Here is a 21,847-nt window from a genome sequence, read left to right as displayed (position 1 = left end):
TGTGTGATGATGTCTCAGCTCGACTTCGGCCGGATAGAGCCGGAAATCTCTTTCAATTCTGATCGAAAACTTGATCGGCTGGAGACGGCTGTGTGAACCTCTTGCAATGGACGAGCATCTATTTGTTTAGTTTTCTTTGTTGGGGGATCGTTCGGACGAGTTCGGTAGTTTTCGGCCGATGCTAGGTCGGACGAAATCGGTTCCAGTGGACGGCCCACCTAAGGCTCAACTCACACTTACTTGACTCAGGTCGAGAAGAGACTCGACTCTAGTCGAGAGCATGTGTTTTCAAATGGTGACGTCGCGGAGACTAGAATCGACTGGTCTGAGTGTCACCATTTGGAAACACATGCTTTCGACAAGAGTCGAGTCTCTTCTCGACCTAAGTCGCTTAAGTGTGAGTTGAGCCTTAGGTGGGCCGTCCACCGGAACCGATTTCGTCCGAACTAGCATCGGCCGAAAACTACCGAACTCGTCCGAACGATCCCTATTATTACCGTAAAAATCAGACTTTAGAATTATTCATCATAAATCAGCTGTCAAGTGCACTATAATACTACCCGTTCAAAAACATGGAACATCTTTAAAATGTATCTTTCCATCAACGTTAGTAGACAGTTGACTATAATACTACCCGTTCAAAAACATCGAACATCTTGAACATGTATCTTTCCATCAACGTTGTAGACAGTTGCAGCCAGACCTGATAACAGCGCTCACACTCACAATTCCGGGACGACACGTCACGGTACGATAGGACAGAAAAGCTCTATGTTTATTTAGGTTTTTTCTAGATATTTTAAATTGATAAATTATTTAATTATCTTTGAGAAAACATAACAACAGGTCAATGTAACTCACTGAGCGCGAGGTCTACTGTTCACAGAACTACTAGTTATAGCATTGATAAAATATATATGATGATATTCCATGGTATAGGACGTTTATTTTCCAAATTTCACTGTTAACTCAAGCCGATAGACTTGATAGTTCTTTCTCGTGAAGTTATGTGACGCTGGTAGTCTCCCATACTGTACCGTTCTTATACTCTCACCAGGCCAAAACAGTAATAATCGACAGTAATCGGCTTGAGTTAGTAAAAATCGGCTTGAAATTTGGAACATGAACCACATGGGATATCTTCTCTTGATAGCTTTTTTTCTCTATGTTTTTTTTTTAGTGATTTGAGTTTGGCCTTGTTTGTTGTGTGTAGCACTATGTGGACCTGAATGACCCGTACCTGAGTCAGAACGAGGAGTTCCTGAGTCAGCAGGATTACCTGAGTATGCTGAGGTCACCTGAGTATGTCAACTGTGATGATTCGGCCTCTGCTAGCCTCGGATATGTGCCTATGCGCATGCGCGATAAGGAATCTGTAGATGCCAAGGAGGAGACTGAGTTGAGGCCTATGCTAGGCAAGTAACACTGTTTATTTATTGAACTATACTATAATAAGGGAAAGAATTGGATTATACATGCACGGGATAGGAAATACACGAATGACGCATCATCACGTCTCAACTACTCAACTGATCAACTTAAAATTTTGCATAGAGGCTCTTAATTTGCCGATGATGGTTATATGTCTGTGGTTATATAGTCCTATCTATAATATTATAAAGGAAAGAAATGGCTTATACACGTACAGGATAGGAAATACACGAATGACGCATCATCACGTCTCAACTACTCAACTGATCAACTTAAAATTTTGCATAGAGGCTCTTAATTTGCCGATGATGGTTATATGTCTGTGGTTATATAGTCCTATCTATAATATTATAAAGGAAAGAAATGGCTTATACACGTACAGGATAGGAAATACACGAATGACGCATCATCACGTCTCAACTACTCAACTGATTAACTTGAAATTTGCATAGATGTTGTTAATTTATCGAGGATGGTTATATGTCTGTGGTTATATTATAGTCCTATGTATAATATTATAAAGGAAAGAATTGGCTTATACACGTACGGAATAGGAAATACACGAATGACTCATCATCACGTCTCAACTACTCAACTGATTAACTTGAAATTGTGCATAGAGGCTGTTAATTTACCAAAGATGGTTATATGCCTATGGTAATATAGTCCTATTTTCAGTTATTCAAGATTTCAGTACATCAAGTTTTCAATTTGTCAAATCGACAATTCGTCAGTTTTTCAATACATCAAGTTTTTGAATCCGTCAAGTTTCCAGTTTTCGATACTTTGCTTGAGTAGTCTTCCATATTTATCTATCTATCTATCTTTGCCACTACACTATGTTTTGACTCTTTTAGTAAGTTGACCCAAGAATAATAATAATACTGAGGTCGATGCCCACATAATCTCTCAGGCTAGAGTGAGTTGAAAAAATTTAACCGGCTCTTGTGCAACCGGCACTAAGTGTCTCATAAGCTATGTATGTTTTATGTGTCAGGATATCATAAAGAATAAATAGCTCAAGAAGATGTCCCATGGTATAAGACGTTTAGGTTCCACTTTTCACTGTCAACTCAAGTCGAGTTGTTTCTGGTGAAGCTATGTGACGCTGGTAGTCTCTCATACTGTGCCGTTCTTACACTCAACCGAACGAAACTAATACTAGTACTAATACAAAGTAGTCGATAGTAATTGGCTTGAGTTAACAAGAAACGGCTTGAAATTTTGAACATAAACGACCTACACACAGATCCGTTTATGTGCGGAAAATATTCACAATTTTTTTTAGATATGTTGTCTATGTAAATGTATATGGTGTTGTATTGTGAATTGAATTGAATAAATTGAAATATTGCTATACACCATGGGATACATACTTATGCTATCTTTTCTGTATGGTTATGTCCATGTTCAATACTTTGATAATAATGTTGTTTCAATCTGTATTCAATTTTTTCTCATGATTTATTTGTTAAATTGAAAGTTTTATAAATGTTTAATATATCTGTCCAAATTAAAAATTGTTTGTTTCATTCTAATTTATATTTTCAGATTGTTGACTTGGTGTAGATATTGAAATGGACGTAACCTATGTATAATATTTGAAACTGAATTAGGAAATTGAAGAAGTTTTGGGAAATAGCCTGTTTTCGCCACACTGCACAGAAAGCAGCTGTTTTCCAGTCCCTACGTAGATCTGAAAGTCCTTGTTTGCAGACGACTTCAGAAAAGGGTTTCTTTTCCGGTCTAGGCCAGAAAGTTGTCTCTTTCCAGCCGCTCATGGAAGTAGTTAATAAGTCATCCGCTAGATCGGGCGAGTGTCCACTTTCATCATCAGCTGAAGTCGCCATGATTTCAGTTCCAGTTTCGAATCAAACTAATTCGCTTCGCAACCAGTTTTATTCAATTATTTATTGTTGATTAGTGCATTCCGAATTTTCAAAAATGCTTGAAGATGACTGTGGTATTCCAAGTGAAATTTTAAAAGAATCTGAAATCCTGACTGCAAATCTTCTACCACTAAAATCAAGAGATAGGTACGATAGCTTAACGAGTATTCTTTATTTTGTATTCTTTATTTTGTCAGCAATACCTGTAGTGTGGCGAAAAATATCGGTCGCACCATGGGCAAAAATGTTTTTCCAGCTCTCAATCTTTTCTAGTCCTCGGCCTACGGCCTCGGACTTGTAAACCGATTTCGAGCTGGAAAAATCTCATTTTCTGCTCTAGGTGCGAAATATACTATTTTTTTTCTTTTCCGATCATTGTATTGTTTGTACTAACGTAATAAATAAATAAATATGAATTTATGTAATAAATAAATAGATTAATATGGATTTATGTATTTTGTATAGGAGGAGCAGGCGCCTTATCAGGTTCAGCATCTGACACAGAATCGTTACCCAATTCTCCATCAGCTGATGACTCATCCCCTCCAAGTAAGTTATTTAGTGAAGTCCCTCAACTTATTTTATACAGGATATGAATTGGTATTGAATTAAAAAGGTATGAATTAATAAATTATTATCCAGAACACCATAGAGGAAAGATTGCATAAAAGGCTCAATACACTAGGGAACTTGGATCGGCGAACTTGGTTTTTGCGAACCAAGTTCCCCAGTTTATGTGGAAAATTGGCGAACTGCAAATTCGTGGCGAATTTGGTATTCAATCTGGATTAAAAACTTTGTTCGGTTCGTCCGCCAGGGCGATATATTCTATCTATATAGGCTATATTCAATATATTTTCTTCCCACAGCAGCTGCAAACTTTGAAACGCTCATCTCTAGTCCCCGAAAGACACTGAAGTGACGAACGGTTGTTCGCTCTCCCCACTACAGTGTGTGGGACAAATCCTACACGAACTTGGTACCCCGTTCCACAATCGCGAACCAAGTTCGCCGATCCAAGTTCCCTAGTGTATGGGGCCCTTAGGAAGATATCCCATGGTATAGGGCGTTTATGTTCCTAATTTCACTGTTAACTCAAGCCGATAGTCCTATAGTGAGGTCCACGTTATAATGACAGTGTTTAATTAGCAATGGTATTGCTATCCTTGTCTATTATTCAACAAAGCGAATAGCGCTATCTCTTTCTCACTTTTCTCTGTTGCCAAATCGTTTATTAACAATGTAGAATTAATAATTAATCAACAAAATGTTTCATCTTAATTATGAAATTATTGAAAAATATAATTTCTTGCTAAATAAAATATAATGTATTGTTTTAAACGAGAATGAATCGTTAATATTACATCAATAAACCTGTATCAGCTACCGTCTATAGAAGGCATTGACAAGATAGAGGATCGGCAACAAAATATTCCATCTTAATTGTGAAATTCATTATAAAAAATATAATTTCTTGCTTGATGAAATATAATTGATTATTTTAAACGAGAACGAACCGTTAATATTACATCAATAAACCTGTATCAGCTACCGTCTATAGAAGGCATTGACAAGACAGAGGATCGGCAACGTTTTTCTCCTATCTTTCACCACTGCAATTATAACGTGGATCTAACTATAGTAGCTCTTTCTCTTGAAGCTATGTGACGCTGGTAGTCTCTCATACCAAGGCCGTACCCAGAAAAAAATTTCGGGGGGGGTTGTGATACTAGGCAGAGTCCGGAAGGCCCAATAAAACCTTTTCCAGACCATTTTGTTTTTATTGACAAAACGAAGCTTTGATGGGCTTGCCCCTTGGACAACTTCCATACAAAACCGTTTGTTGTTCTCTTTGGCAGGCTCATGGCATTAAATAAACTATGTATGAAAGATAACTTCAATATAATTTTCCCTGTTATGTGGTCTGTGGTGAATAGGGAAATAAAAAGATAGACAATACAAATAGACTTAGCATCGTTTATTGCATTCTGCAACACAGAATTGTGTATGTAGACAATAACAATAATTATTAATCAAATCATAAAACAAAATCCATTCTTCTATTCTTTTTCCTAGCAAATTCATCAATCACTTCGTCTGTGGAGATGTGATGGCTTCTGTGAACTGACATGAGAGCCAGTCCACTTAGTCTGTCCTGTCCACATGCGTTTCTCAGGAACGTCTTCAATCGCTTGAGAGTAGAGAAGCTCCTCTCAGCAGTTGCAGTGGTCACTGGCAAGGTAGCAAATATTCTCAGGAGGGTGAATATGTTTGGGAAAAGTTCTTTATTGCATTGGCTCAATGCTTCTATGGCAGAAGAAGGCTTGTCTTGTTCCATTTGTTTTTCCCAAAACAATTTCCACAAGGAATACTCACTAGATAATAGTTCCAGATCAACCATATTTTCATAAATCTTCAATGATTCAAAGTCTATTTCCTTAGTTACTGCTGCTGAGGTGGGTAAAAAGCACTGAAGTATTGTCAGAAGTTCTTTGTGGGCGGTAAATCTGCATCTCAGCTGATCTATTAAATCATCCAGAATCGGGATTGCCACCGATATTCTAAAATAAGTTTGAGGGTCTTGAGCAGGGTGATTGCTTCTATGGCGTTGGCGAGAAGCTAATCTTGGCAGAGAAATCTCTTCACCAACATCACTCAGCATGGATTCTGCTGTTTTGTAAATGTTTGAGAACTCAAGATTGATTGTTCTCCTTAAGTTTTCAAAGTGGTCAATAATATTGTCAATGTGGTCAACTGCCATAATAAGGTCACAATAGGGGGACTGAAGCAATTTGCTAACAGATAGTGTGGCACAGAATGTGTTAGCCAATAAACAAAGGCACACTACAAATTCACTAGAAATCATAGATTTTAAGAGTGAAGATGCTTTAGAAGATGTCTCAATATCCTGACTTTCGCTAAGACTGTCTAGAGTTTCAATAATGGCTTTGAACATCTCCTTGAACTTAATCAAACTGTTGTGTTTCTCCACCCACCTTGTTTCACACATGGCTGTTAAAGTTTCCCATTTAGTATTGGGAAAGTTGGATTTTATAAAAGATTGCAATAGAGTTGTCCTCTTTGGAGATGCCTTAATAAAGTTTGTAACAGCTTTTACAATTCCAATGCAGTTTCTGGCACATGGGACGCTACAGGAGTGGCATAAAGCCAAATTCAAAGAATGTGAACTACAGTGAATATATAGTGCTTTGGGGAAAGTCCTTTTGATTATTGCCTGCACTCCTTTAAATGAGCCCTTCATGGCAGCAGCTCCGTCATACCCTTGTCCTATCATATTTGTTGTGTCCACACCTAAGTCATTTAGGGTTGAGAGAATTGTGTTTGCTAGTCCTTCTCCTGTTGTTTCATCGGCTTTGACAAAACATAGAAAATCTTCCTTGCAAATAAAAAAATTTGGCCTTTCTTCTTTAGTGTACCTTACACAAATTGAGACTTGCTCTTGTCCAGCAATATCAGCTGTTTCATCAACAAGAATTGAAAATGCCTTAGCATTATTAACATCTGCCACAATTATTTTCTGTATCAATTCTCCACAAATGTTGATTATTTCATTTTGAACCTTTGGACTGATGTACAATGCATTCAAGTTTGCATTTTCTGTGTGGCTTATTAAATTTGTATCCCCGCACTTTAGTCTCATTCTTAAAAGAGCACGAAAATTACCGTCATTTACAGAAGGCTCTTCATCATTGATTGATACTGGTCCATGATCATCACTGCCCCTCAATGCTAACTCTTGCCGGCCACAGAATTTTATTGTCTCTACAATCGATGATAGTTTTTTCCTATTTTCTTCCACTTGCTTTCTTCTACTTGAATCCATGATGTTCCTTATATCACAGTTTGAATCACTTTTCGTTTTCAAAAAATTGTTACCAATAAGTGTAGCATCTTTGTGGTAGCTATGCAATTCGTGTTTTTTGAATGATTCCAAAGCATCCTTCCATTTAGTGAAAGGTTCTTTCACAAGGGATTTTAATGTTTGATTAGATCCTTTGCCTACACATTCTTTGGAGAATAAGAAACAAAATTTACAAAAAGCACCATCTGTTTGAGTATATACAAGCCAAGGGAAACGAGTTAACCACTGTCTTTGGAAACGCAGATTTCTCCTTCCACTTGCAGGAAATTGGAATGTATCCTCTGGAACCCAAGGAGATGTCAAAAGGTTATATTTTAAATCTTCGCCCAAATTGGAGCTTATATATTTTCCAATATCATGAGGATGTAGAACAGATTTGCTATTTCCCACGCTTTTGTCAACTTCATCAGTCTCTTCATGTGTAGCAGGGGTTGACTGGGGTGATCCTGATGTGGACGCAGCATTGCCATCAAGAATACTATTATTGCAAGAACCGTCGAGAGTATTAATTTTCCTATTCTTTGTGAAAAAATTCAAAAGTGAAGGCTGTCCTTGTGCAGATCGTTTCGACATTTTCTTTCGCCTTTCTTCCTGAAATAATAATAATAATTATTATTATTAAATAATAATTTATTACTTATTATTACTTTATTATTTATTTTTATTATTAATTATTGAATATTTTTATTATTATAATAATCATATATTATTAAGTATTGAATAATATTTATTATTATTATTCAGTGAGGAACATGTCAGGAAAATACTTATATTTTATTTTAACCTTCACTGATAAAAATTTTATAATTCATACATTGTTACATGGTTATCTCTCTCAACTATTTTTTTATGTAATAATAACCTAAATGCATTCGATGATGATACTTCCCGCCTGTGTTGATGTTTTGCAGCTTAGATAATAGCCATAGAATCTGTTAAGCTCTCTATTTTTCATGTTTTCCTTATGTAATTAAGGATTATTTTTTCAAGGTTGCGCTTGTCTACTATAGACTTATTCAACATCTATGTCTTCAAAATTAAATTTTCTACATGTTCTGTGAAAAAATATTCTGTGTTTATTGTACATCTAACATACTAAATCTGCTTCAAACCTTGAAAGAACTTGTTTTTGGGGACCAAGCTTTGCGTATTTCATCACAAATCTTAAAAATTATTGTAGCTACAGGTCTGGAAACGGTTTTATTCAATTTCTCAGCTCATTTTACATGAAATACACTAAATTGTACATCTCAATTGAGAGCCAACAAAAACCCATAGAACTTCATTTCAGTAGGGGCACAGAAATTCAGACGAAATCTTCCATCCTGTATAACTTTATAACTAAGCATTTTCAAACCTATGTTAATTGGAACTTTTTTCTTTTTTTGATCAGAGGAATCATGCCCTGACTTATGGGCACCTTTTTTCAGAACACCCTTTATTTGAAGGGAAAATATTATTAAACACACCTTGTATGCTTTAGTGTTAAATATGGGCCCACCTACCTGGAAGAAAATTTCCGGTTGCATGCTATTCTGATGACAAATCACCAAAAATGATTGTTGCTCACATCTCGTTTCAAAATAAAACAAATTCAAAGTGTAACAATTTTTTTGCATGTTATTTTAACAATTACTCTGTCAAAGATGTTCTGTGTGAAGAGTATGAGTGGCTATTATCTTAGCTGCAAAACATAAACACAGGCGGGAGGTATCATCGTCGAATGTGTTAATAAGATTAGCCTCGGTTAGGCTGGTGCTATAGTAGGATAGCCTCACAACAGAGCATCGACCGAGTAAATTCTTAATATATTGAACTTGATTTATTCTAGAACCAAAGGTGAGCAACGGTTTTTTCATGATTTTGTCATCAGAATAGCATAATGAATAAAATACAACCGGAAATTAGCCTCCAGGTTGGAGGATATGGGCCCAATATTTGAGACTTACAACAAATTGTAAACTGTAGGGGTAGTGTATATTTTAACATTCAACTTGAACTAAGAAATTGAACACCTACATCAACAAAGAAGAAAGATATTTGGCCATGTTTCACTTGGAGTAATAATCAAATTGAACCCCGTCTGTAAATGAAATTGTACTAAATGTAGCTTTAAAGTACCGGTAGGCTACGGTTGGGCTTTTAGGTTAACAACATAATGTCCAAGCTTACCTTGCATGCGTTGTTGTTGTCAGATAACTTGTGTGTACAATCTCCAATGGCATAAATAGCTAATAGATCCAAACTAAATCACTAATTTACATGAGCAACAGCTCAATCTGAACACTTTAAAAAAGCCACCAAATCAAAGAATGCAAAAGACAGCTACCCATAAACTTGGCTTGCTAGATGTAAACATTTGAATTTGATGCACAGCACAGACGACATAGTGACAGCAGGCTGACCAACATTCCAGTTGTGTCAACTTGAAAATATTACCTGTCGAATGGTGTCGCGAATGAGTAGGTAAAGTATTAATGTAACTTACTTTTTACTAGAAATTGTTTTGAACTTTTAACTCTTCTTCATTTACCTATAAAAATAATTTAATAATACTTGAGTAATTTAGTTCCTATGTACTTGAAAATTTTTATTTTTGGGAATATTTCGGGGGGGGTTCCAACCCCTGTGACCCCCCCCCTGGGTACGGCCTTGTCTCATACTGTGCCGTTCTTACACTCCCAACAACACACTAATAATAATAGGCCGTAGTCGACAATAATCACCTTGAGTTAACATAAAATTCGGGACATAAACGACCTATACCATGGGATATCTTCTTATGCTATCTTTTTTCTATATTAATACATAGAGCCACAGAATAGATACAGAATGGAAACTGTCAATCAAACGCCTATCTAACCAATGCTTTTTACATGGCACAAATACTAGACACGTCACCTGACCTTAGGAAGTTCCAATCCTGGTCTTTTGAATGGCTCGCGACAGTGAACGAGATCAATTGATCCGGATCAGTAGAGTGATCCGAACCTCCCATCAATACTATTACAATGCGGAACTTTCCAACAAGATGGCGGATTTTTGTGCCAGGGTACTAGCCGAGTTTCCATACTGTATGTATACTGTGATAGAGCGTCATGCTAAAGGATAGGTCATAGACTCTCCAAGTTTCAATTTATTTAATAGAGCCTATAGTCCTTGTTCTGTGTAGGATGTACATATTATCATAGAGAAACAATAGCGTAAGTAGATATCCCATGGTATAGGGAATTTATGTCGCAAGCCGATTACTGTAGATTATTGTCAATTTTTACTGTTTTGTTGGGGTGATAGTGTATGAACGGCACAATTTGAGAGACACACTGCTGCGTCACACTGCTGCATAGGAAAGAACTACGTGAACTATCGGCTTGGGATAACAATAAAAGTTGCGACATAAACGCCCTATACCATTGGATATCTACTTATGCTATCGTTTCTCTATTATATTATAGTAGGCATTGAATTAAGGAGGAATAAATCAATAAACAATCATTCGCAGCTCATACTAACAATTCATAATTTATTGTTGTAAATTTATTAGGAAACTTGGTGACTGTGTCGAATCACTACCTCCATAAATAAAGCCACAGTGCATGACAGGTGGTTGATGGTGACGTCAGCACAGGTAGGGCTCCTACACCAATAAAAACACTAACTGATATAGATCATTTCATTTCATTTATTGTATAAAACACTATAATCATAATACAAGTATGACATTGGAGGAAAAACTAGGCTCAGCCTGTACTATTTCTCTCCAAAATTTTTGATAACATGTATTGAAATTTTAATCAGCACTATGGCTTTGTTTACGGAGGTAGTGGTCGATTGCCCTGAATATATTTCAGTTCCCAATCATTCATTATAAGTTACAAATGATTATGGCCAGATGAAAATTACTGAGATATTGCAATTATTCAAATGCTAATGAATTAATAATTATTATTATTAAACAAAAATTCAAATTAAATTCTGTACATCACCCCGAAGACTTCTGCTACTGCAAATATTGACAACAGGGTAAGCAGCTAGATGGAAAATCGATGAGCGCTACTATTCAAAAATTATTTGTCTCTCTCGGGCTGACAAATAATTTTTGAATAGTAGCGCTCATCGATTTTCCATCTAGCTGCTTACCCTGTTGTCAATATTTGCAGTAGCAGAAGTTTTCGGGGTGATGTACAGAATTTAATTTGGATTTTCGTTTAATAATAATAATTAATGATTATGGATAAATAAATGTATAAAAAGAATAATTTATTGTTGTAAATTTGTCAGGGAACTTGGTGAATGTTTCGAATGCCATGGACATATTTTCATTTTCGAACCCCACCTATCATAATATGGATAGGCCACCACTAAATCCCTACACTAACACGCCATATGTCATAGAGAAGGAGGGAAAACCATATGGGCAGCAGTGGACGAGTAGCAGGTATGTATTCATTTATTTATTTGTGAATTTGATAATAAATCTGAAGGTGCGTACAGATTTACGCTCAGCGAACATGAGCAATTCACTTTTAATCAGCTGATGCCAAGCTTTTTATATCTGTATCTTACCGTTTCTGTAAAAATACAGATATAATCAGCTGATTAAAAGTGAATTGCTCATGTTCGCGGCGCGTAAATCTGTACGCACCTTTATAGATATGATTGGGATAGGTGGTATTTAGTACGTATTCAAGTAGATATTTTATGGTGTAGGGCGTTTATGTTCCAATTTTCAATGTTAACTCAATAACTTAAACTTGAGAGTTGAAGCTTTTGTAGTAAGATAACTTACAAGGTTCAATTGGATATGAATTTGGAGATTATTGAAGAAGATTAGAATAATCTTGTCAAGCATACTGATCATACATTTAAAAAATTCGGTGAAATTTTCATCTGCAATCGCTTAAACCTGATTTTTTTCAATACTAAACATTAAACTTTAAACTTTCAACTTCGTTTCTCCTCATTTCTCATTCGCCTTCTTGTCTTTGTCATTATTTCTTCCTTTTTAATTGTTTTTTCATCCATTGACATCTTTACAGTGTTGTTTCTCCTTCTTCCAGTTCTGTCTTTATTTTGTTATTACTATTCAGTTCTCCTTTTATTTGATTTATTACTTGTTTTACAGTGTTGACGTATGAGTAACTACCTGAATCCATTCTTGGAACATCACTTACGGTATCTAGTCCTTATGGATAATCAAACGGAGCAAGCTTCCAAACAAAATATTATATTATTTTAATCTAGCAGCTCAAATCAACTACGTTTTTGAAGATTTACATTTTTTATTTTAATTTTTCGAAGATCAAACAGTATTCATCAAATCACAAAAATCAGTAAATAGTAGCTATATTATATTTTCTATAGTTATATTATACATTTTTATAAACCATTTTCTCAGCTTGTATTATGTATGTGCATAGTTTCTATGTAGTGCTATACTTTTATCATATTTTTAAAGTACCATGCATTTAGATTATTTATATGTTTGTTTGTTTGTTTATTTATTAGATATTGATGTTGAATGAATGTTGATGAATTGTGTTGAGTAGAAATCACTTTATTGCATTTATATTACTTTTTATTTTATTGTTGGTTTTCCTGTAGTATATTTTTTTCTATCAATCTTGAATCATTATCATATCATTATTTTCCTAATTTGCTTTGTAGATCTATCTATGTTTTCTAAATTGTTGATTTTGTTACCTGTATAATTCTTGTGTGAATGAGTATTGTAATATTATGTCTATTGACTGAATATTGGTACTGATTGTGTAGAGTCTAGAAACTATTTTATCCATACCTTACTTAAATTTTATGCATTTCTACTTTAATTTTATCTCGATCACTTCACTCGTTCTTGTAAATATTTATGTTGTCAAATATTGAAGAATCTTTATTATTTTAAACTGCTATTTTTTTTTAATTTGTCTTACATTATAATTTTTTCCTTGAAACCGTTGCCTGGTAACACTCAGTCTCAACTCACACTTACGCTACTCAGGTCGAGAAGAGACTGGACTCTAGTGGAGAGCATGTGTTTCCAATTTACATAGGTACTAAAATAATAAACCTCATTCCAAATCACTTTCTCATGGACAATAAGATCAGCGGAAAAATTAAACTGGATATAAAAAACTGGACATACAGTAATTTCTTCTTCCATTTAGATATATGACTCGAGATTTCTGCTCCAGCATTGTTTTTTCATTTTTCAGTGGACTCGCTTACCTTTATTTTGAGTACCTATTCCTCTGTTTTCTTCCTTCCCCCCATTTCTCCCTTACATTTTTCCCTCATTACTTCTCTTCTCTTCTTTGCCGGCCTATTACATGGGAAACCATAGTTGGCTAGGTATCTTCCTCTCTTTTTTTCTCTTCTCCAACACACCCAACCACAAAGCCCATGGTTTTTTATATTTGTAACATTTTATTGTGTTTTATTTGTTTCAAATTCTTTGTAATTTTGTTTTGTCTTGTTATGTGTGTTTTTAATAAATAAATTGAAAATTGAATTGAAACTGGTGACACTCAGACCAGTCGATTCTAGTTTCCGCGACGTCACCATTTGAAAACACATGCTCTCGACTAGAGTCGAGTCTCTTCTCGACCTGAGTCGCGTAAGTGTTAGTTGAGCCTTACTGTTCATGATTTCAAGAAAATATATTCTTCCTTTGCTGAACATAGAAAGAATACCATTGTTTCTTATGGGAAGATTCACATATTAATAGAGTGAACATGTGTGAACACTCTTATAAGAAGAAATGGTACTTATAATTATCTGTTCCAGTATGTATGCTTAACTAATTTGAAATATTGAATTGAATTGAAGATTATAACCTATGCAGTTTTATTCTTTTCGTATAAAGGAGAATGACCATGAAATTATGTTTTTGAAAGGTTGTTTTTGGACAAACTGTTGTTATTGTCAGGCTCAAACTAGGCAAAATACCATTGACAAAATGGTATTTATTTTTATATAATTCTATCCTTTAAATTAAATTATTACTAATTAATATGCTGTAGTAACTAATAACACTCCACTGATGAGATCACCGAAAATTACATTGTCTGCGAGACAAATCTATAGTTCACAAGCAGGTGTCACCCATGCTCCGCAAGGGTCTGTTAAAAGCTCAACCTGATTAAATTTAGTTTTATAGTTCCATGCTGATATTGAAAGTATTAAAAAATGTAATAATCTACAATAGAAAAACCATTCGATTGAGCTCTCATCTTAAATGTATTTCAATTTGAATACATTAGTTTTAATTGTTGAAATCATAGATAAATAAATAGCTTTATTGAGATCCTTCGCGGACAAACGCCTCTCATACTAGATAAACAATAGAGATAATTAATAAATAAATAGATGAATAATCATTCAATAACAATCACCTAAAGCCCATGTATAAATATTGTCAATCAAGTATGTGAACGCATGCTTATTCAAAATTGAATAAGGTCTACAATCAATATTAGGGTGATAACATCACCATGTAGGCTATCATAGCCTTGCATAGTGGAATTATAATGAGCTTAAATCCATAATCCCTATTATTGTACTGACTGATTCTTGGAAGAATATTTTCGTTTTTATGGTCCCTGTATAGAAATAAATTATGCTCAGTAATGTTTTCATGTAGGCCTAGTGGCCTACATTATTCTTTAGTATTAACTTCAATTAGATTTTTGCTCCATACTATTGTTATATAGTGTTAAGGTAATATTATATAGAAGGTAAATTTTTCTCAAGTTTTATAACGAGGTTCTACTGTAGTAGTATCAACTATTATTGTATTCTATATTAAATATATATTGAAGGGTTTCCTCAATAAAATTTAGAATTCATAGAAATCTGGATCAAACAAGACAAAATCAAATTTGAGAGATTACCAAAGTTGAAATTATTTATCAATTTTTCAAAATCATTTATTAGAAGAATTTTTCTCAAGTTAATTATAATCGAACCCAGAGTTTTCATGAGTAGGGTTCGGGAAAAGACTTTTTTCCACATCAGATAGGAATTTTCTATTAAAGTTTTTTTATTTGGAGAAGACCATTACACGTTGCAGATCATCTTGGGAGTAAAATGCAACAAGGCAGGTGATTTAATCACAAGGTAGATGTATAACATTGCATAAAGAATATAATCATGTTTAGAAGAAGAATACAGTACTATGTTTGGATATTTTTGAAATATTTCTTATTATTATAATGTTGTGGGAGTGTCTCAGATTTGCAATAATATATTAATTTTTTTAGTGTATGTATTTAAAATAAGTTTATGGTCATTTTTCAACATTTGTTCACTTTTTTCAATCATGTTTTAAAGTTGGAAGAAAATGTTAGTGAGTTCGAGTTTTGGTTTTCAAATACCAATATTTTTATATTATTTGCGGATAATTTAATTCAGTAATGATTTTAGATAATTACAAAAAGTAGAAACAGCCGCATATCTGAGACACCGCAGTTTTGAAAGTTTCTCCCATTTTTTCGTGAGTAATAGCACATGCTCATTGCGATTAAATTTCCTCCAGAGAGACAGTCACTCTGAAGATCTTTACTAGTGCTGCTCCCAAGAGGTCAGTATTGAAGTACACGCTCTGCTGTCTAGATCTTCAAAGAGCACTAACTTGATTTCTTCGTTGTTCGTTTTATTGTTTGTTCTTGTTGGCTTGGCTTGGCATTTGGCAGTTAAAAACTTTTCTAGTGCAGTGTGGATTTTCTGTGATATTTAAATTAATAATCAACTTATATCGTGTGAATTGAACTACAAAATACGGAACTAAACATACTATCATTTTGGCAGCTAATTATTGGAAAACCGTAAGTATTAATTAGTCTTGTTACGATAACCTAAATCAAGATTTGATATTTTGCCAATTCCCAATTTCTAAAAATATTATTGATTAAGAAACTACTTAGAATAGATTTAATTATATTTGTTATAGTGATTTGATTCTAATTATTTTGACCGAGACTAAGTAAATTAACGAGATATGCACTTGTTTAATAATGTTGACGAACATTCCAAGTTAGTTTATCTAGCTTTTATGCTGGATTATTAACGACCTTCTGCATATCGTACGTATTTTATTGTTGAATCTCTATTATCTGCGAAGATAACAGTCCTTTCAGTCGGTCCCATAAGTTATCCTATAAAGCAAATTCAGTTAATAAAAGTCCATCAAGAAAAATCTGCAAACCATTCATCATTTTTGCGGCAGATTATCTGCCCTTCATGCGATGGCAGAGTTGTATTTAGTAGCATGAGACGTACAAAGGCTCTAGCCCGTTTTTACTAATAGTTAACATGATTTTAAGTTGATTTAAGTTTTGGTCCCTTGGTCTTAATTCAAGGTAGGTGTCAATAATGATGTGCTGTGAATTGTCAATCTCGAAATAAATTTATTTTTGCTTGGAAGCTTAGTTATACATTTCGATGACTTTGAAGCCAATATTTCTGGGTAAATTCGTCGAAGTTCTGTTGATTGCGAAATAAATAAGGATGTGTTAGGAGTTTACTTGACCCAGTTAACGTGCTGTGGTGGGGGTTGTGAGGTTGGGTTGTTTTCAATGGAATTTAAGATTTCGGCTGATATTTAACAAGTTTTACTATTTTGAAAGCTATTTCAACAGATTTATAGATTTTTCAGCAACAATTTTAGGTCGAGTTTTTGAGATTTCTATTATTGCGTTTTTGAATGTACTACGTAAGTGTGGAAAATACCAAATTAGGGGTGAGTCTCAAACCCAAAACCGCTCTTGCTTCTTCTTTGTTAGTTTTCATTCATCTTCAAATTTGACCAGTTTGTGTTGAAGCCAGTCGACTTGTTGAATGTTGTCGGATGAATAGATGAATTTATTCGTCATTAGTGATTTAATTTGATCAATTACAGTATATCTAATATTATTATCGTGCTAAAATGTGTCGAGTAGTATAGTTTTTAGTTTGATATTAAATTAGAAACGGTGACTGAACGTTTAAAAGCACTCATTGTTCAAGGTAAGATTATTTTGTAATATTTGTTTCCCATTGCAATATCTGTCATTTCATTTTCATTCATGTAGTCCTACTTGCTGTTATTTTTTGTGTTTGAAATATAGTATGATTTCTTTAGTTATGAGCCGTAACTCGAACTCAATTATATCTCACTAAATTAACGTTTGCCCTTATAATTTGACATTGAATTACAAATAATTTCCTCTAATAAACAAAATGCATTTTCTCATAAGTTTTACTATAGTTTTTCTATCGCTTTTTTCAGTCTTAGGTGTTGAGTTTATTTATTTTTTCATAATTTGGAATTTAAAATAATGATAGCATGGAGGCAGCCATACTTGATTTTTGACTACGGTGGTCCTATCTTTTTGATAACGAGGGCTACGTGACTTTTGTCGTGTCAGTTGTGGTGGGGGTTACAACTTGAGTTGTTTTTTGTATTAAATAAAATATTTCCCCTGATATTAACCAATTTCATTAGTTTGTAGGCTGTTTTGTGGGTTTTAAAGATTTTCTAGCTATAATTTATGGTTTAATTGAAGTGATTTCTGTAATTGCGTTTGTAAATAGTTTTGCATTGATAGGCCCGGGCCCGGTTGCACAAGAGCACGGGGACCAATGAGAGAAGCCGACTTCTCTTTCATTGAAAAGACGGCTTCTGTGATTGGTTCTTGTGGAATAGGTAGTTTTGAACCCAAAATCTTTCTCCTTCATTCTCCTTCATCATTCGACAAGTCGGCTGCTGGTTTGTGTTGAAGCTGGTCTTTTGTGGTAACTTGTGCTCATTTTAGTTGAATTTAACAATCAAATTCTCAATTAAGTGCTAGAATATGGTGAAATGTGGCTCTATTCTAAAGTTTATCGGTTGTAAAATGTGATTTGTAACATTGGTGCTCATAATAAGTTCAGGGTATTTGGGACCGACTTTATAAGAACTTGCCATAGCAGAAGACATTTTGATATTACAAGGTGAGATCGGATTATAGTAACTAATTATTATTTTCTACTTTCCAATTATTAGCTCATCCCGTAATTCAAATTTATGACGTTCTATGATCATCTAAATATCCATAATAAATTGTAGGTTAATTTCGTCAAGTGCTATAAATTACAGGTTTCAGCTTGATATTTCATTGTAGGCCTATAAGTAGACAATGTTAAAAGGAATAGTTGCTTTATTTTCCCGTTAATTATTAATTTTCTCTTTCATAATTAATTACTATGAGATATATTCAATTAGTTGAAAATATATAAGCTTTTATTTGAATACTATTAATTGATGGCTTATTTTTCTTTCCAATTCATAATTTTGTTACTTGGTTTACTTGATTATTACATTTGCTGGGAGGGTTATTTCTGGAATATCTTTTGATAATTAATTTTCTCTAATGATTCTATGAAAATTATTCCATGTAACCGCATTGTTGTCATGAAATTATTGTCTGAATAGATAAATATTATTAAAATTAATAGAACATTGAAATTGACGCGCTTCAATCAAAGAAAATAGGAAGAATTTTATTAGTGATCACTAATATTTAATTTTGAAATGAAATTATGAAAATGAATGATAGCAATCCAATGAAAATAGATTCTATATAGATATTTTTCGGTTCATTTATATAGAGTAGATTATAGTAAATGTGTAGTTTAATATTGTAGTGTCAGGCATACTCACATAGATTTTTAAGATTAGTTGAGTGATTTCAGAATGCTGCGAACTTGAAGGGAAAAGGCGTGTTGATTTCATCCTTATTTGCATTAGAACATTTCGATTATGAACTGAATAGATGTAATCAGATATTCGGTCTAATCGAGTTTGCCTACTGCAAATTAGTGATGAGTTGACTCAGGACAAATTCCTATTGCTAGCCTTCTGTCATTGCTTTTTGAAAGTAATTAGTTTTAGAAGTAGAATCATGGGTAAATTAGTTGTATTTTTATTTGAATTTATAATTATTTTATTATTCAATATTGTGATTGATTTGATTGCGACCCGGCCTTGGGAGGTGCAACTCCTCAGGGTGGCCACTAACGGCAGGACAAGTGTGTTGAACATGTGTGCACATACATGTTGTGTCATCAACAAAAGACTTGAAACAAAATATTTAGTGGTTGGGTTTTGTATTTTCGATTTTTAGTTGTTCATTTTTATTGGCTGCTCTATTTGATGTTAAATTACTCTTGTATCATTAACGTAAAATAAGCATCCGAAACAATAAATAAAGCCACTTGTAAATTACAAATAAAAATGATATATGAATAACTTGAAATCAAATAGAGCAGCGGAGAAAAAAATCGGAGATACAAAAACCTAACCTCAAAAAATTTAGCTCGAAATCTTTCGCATTGATGACACAACAATATACAGAGTGTTCTTAAAAAAAAGGTGTCCATAAGTCAGGACGTGATTCCTCACATCAAAAGAAGAAAAAAATGCAATTAACATAGGTCTGAAAATGCTTAGTTACCAAGTTATACAGGGTGAAAGATTTCGTCTGAATTTCAGTTCCCCTGCTGAAACGATGCCCTACGGGTATTTGTTGGCTGTTAATTAAGATGTAAAATCTAGCAAACTTTATGTAAAATGAACTGAAAAATTGAATAAGAACGTTCTCAGACCTGTAGCTACAGTAATTTTCAAGATATGTGACGAAATAATTGTCACGAAAATGCGCGAAAATTGGTCCCGAAAAACAAGTTCTTTTAAGGTTTGAAGAAGATTTTCTATGTTAAATGTACAATAAACACAAAATATTTTTTACAGAACTTGTAGAAAATTTAATTATAAAGAGAAAGATGTAAAATAAGTCTATAATAGACAAACGAAACCTTTAAAAAAATAGTCCCTTATTACAAAACGCATGAAAAATAGACAAAATCTTTTAAGCTCTCTTTTCATGCGTTTGGCATGTAATTAAGGTTTTTTTTAAAGGTTGTGTTTGCTTATTAAGGTGCGTATAGATTTACGCGCAGATTTATATCTGTACGCACCTTTATAGACTTATTTTTCATCTTTCTCTTCAAATTTGAATTTTCTACAAGTTCTGTAAAAACATATTTTGTGTTTATTGTACATTTAACATAGTAAATCTGCTTCAAACCTTAAAATAACTTGTTTTTCGGGACCAAGTTTCGCGTATTTCGTCACATATCTTGAAAATTACTGTAGCTACAGGTCTGAGAACGTTCTTATTCAATTTTTCAGTTCATTTTACATAAAGTTCGCTAGATTTAACATCTTAATTAACAGCCAACAAATACTCGTAGGGCTTCGTTTAAGCAGGAGAACTGAAATTCAGAAGAAATCTTCCACTCTGTATAACTTGGTAACCAAGCATTCTCGGACATATGTTAATTAGACTTTTTTCTCCTTTTGATGTGAGGAATCACGCCCTTATGGGCACCTTTTTCAGAACACTCTGTATATAATGTCATGTGTATCATGCATGTCCTACCGTTAGTGGCCAGCCTTAGCGACGACTCTAACATTCTAGCCGCGCGGCTATAGCTGCTCAGTCGCTAGCGGCTATAGCATAGCAATCAATATAGCTTGTAATAATTATCATCAAACGAAAATCAAAATTTAATGCTGTAAATCACCCTTAAGACTTCAGCTACTGCAAATATTGACATCAGGGTAAACAACTAGATGGAAATTCATTAATTTTATTGATTAATTACCATTTGAATAGATGCAATATCTCAATAGTTTCCATGTATAGCTTGTAATGTTCAATCAATTCAAATTAAGGTGACGTTTCATAATATATCACTTGAGCTTTGATCTTAGAATGTGATTTCAAGTGGAATATAATATTGCATAAATAATAAATGAAATAAACCTGTGAGGCCGGCCACTAACGATACTGTAGGCTTGTACAAGCATGCTTAGGGTATAAAAGCTTCTTGTATTTTTGGCGAAAGACTTCAAGCAAAATCAGTTGTTTGTATTATTGAGGATAGGTTCTTGTTGTTGATTAGGTTTTTTTAACGATTCTTCGTTGTTTATTTTTTCTGTGCTGCTCTTTTCAAGTTTTAATAAGTGTACTATTATATGCCAAAGCAGTCTGGCACAGGCTCTCTATACACCTACCTGTTGCCTGTCGTTGCTCCGGAAGGGTCTCAGTTGCTCACGACCTCAGTTCATCACGTGCTTACTTTGATAATTGTTTTTAGAAAGTAAAGCCGTTCAGTTGGTTGAATCTCACGGCATCAAGTTTAGTCCTACGTTGCCGGTTGAAACAGGGAGTGTATCAGCATAAAAAATATAGTATAAGAAGATATTCCATGGTATAGATTGTTTATATTTCAAATTGCAATGTTAACTTGAGTTGATTACAGTCGACTACTGTCTATTACTAGTGACCCCTGGGTTGGAGAACTCGCTCAAGAACTGTTGTTTAATATTTAAAACCCGCAACTTTTAATTATACAGAGTTGATGAACATTATGAAAACAGCTAAATCTCTCTCACAAAAATAATTCACATTGAGAGATCCTATTCATTGGATCCGTTTCATTGGAGATCCTATTTGAAATGAAAAAATACTCCTCAAATATTACTCTGTCGCTTCAACATCTTTGACTCTCATATGAATCCAAATTCATTTTTTTAATGAGAAGGTGGTTATGTCATACA

The 21,847-nt window shown here is 34.0% G+C and overlaps 1 protein-coding gene across 4 annotated transcripts in view; it reads left to right on the top strand.

The window, feature by feature from the left end:
* The window catches only part of LOC111052905 (vascular endothelial growth factor receptor 1), a 120,191-nt gene extending 107,067 nt beyond the window's left edge, over window positions 1-13,124 (top strand). For 3 of the 4 annotated variants that reach the window (XM_039438603.1, XM_039438601.1, XM_039438602.1), the window contains exons 22-25: window positions 1,214-1,415; window positions 3,786-3,869; window positions 11,485-11,641; window positions 12,329-13,121. In XM_039438603.1, the coding sequence (XP_039294537.1) occupies window positions 1,214-1,415; window positions 3,786-3,869; window positions 11,485-11,641; window positions 12,329-12,341 (456 nt within the window). In that variant the 3' untranslated portion in view covers window positions 12,342-13,121. Of the gene's footprint in view, window positions 1-1,213; window positions 1,416-3,785; window positions 3,870-11,484; window positions 11,642-12,328 lie in introns of all 4 variants that reach the window. The other variant, XM_039438604.1, reaches the window with a different exon arrangement.
* The last annotated feature ends 8,723 nt before the right edge of the window (window positions 13,125-21,847 follow it).

The sequence above is a fragment of the Nilaparvata lugens genome, chromosome 12 (genome assembly GCF_014356525.2).
Source record: "Nilaparvata lugens isolate BPH chromosome 12, ASM1435652v1, whole genome shotgun sequence".
In the NCBI taxonomy this organism is placed as follows: Eukaryota; Metazoa; Arthropoda; class Insecta; order Hemiptera; family Delphacidae; genus Nilaparvata; species Nilaparvata lugens.
The sequence above is the reverse complement of the archived record's forward strand: the minus strand, read 5'-3'. Positions and strand labels throughout refer to the sequence as shown.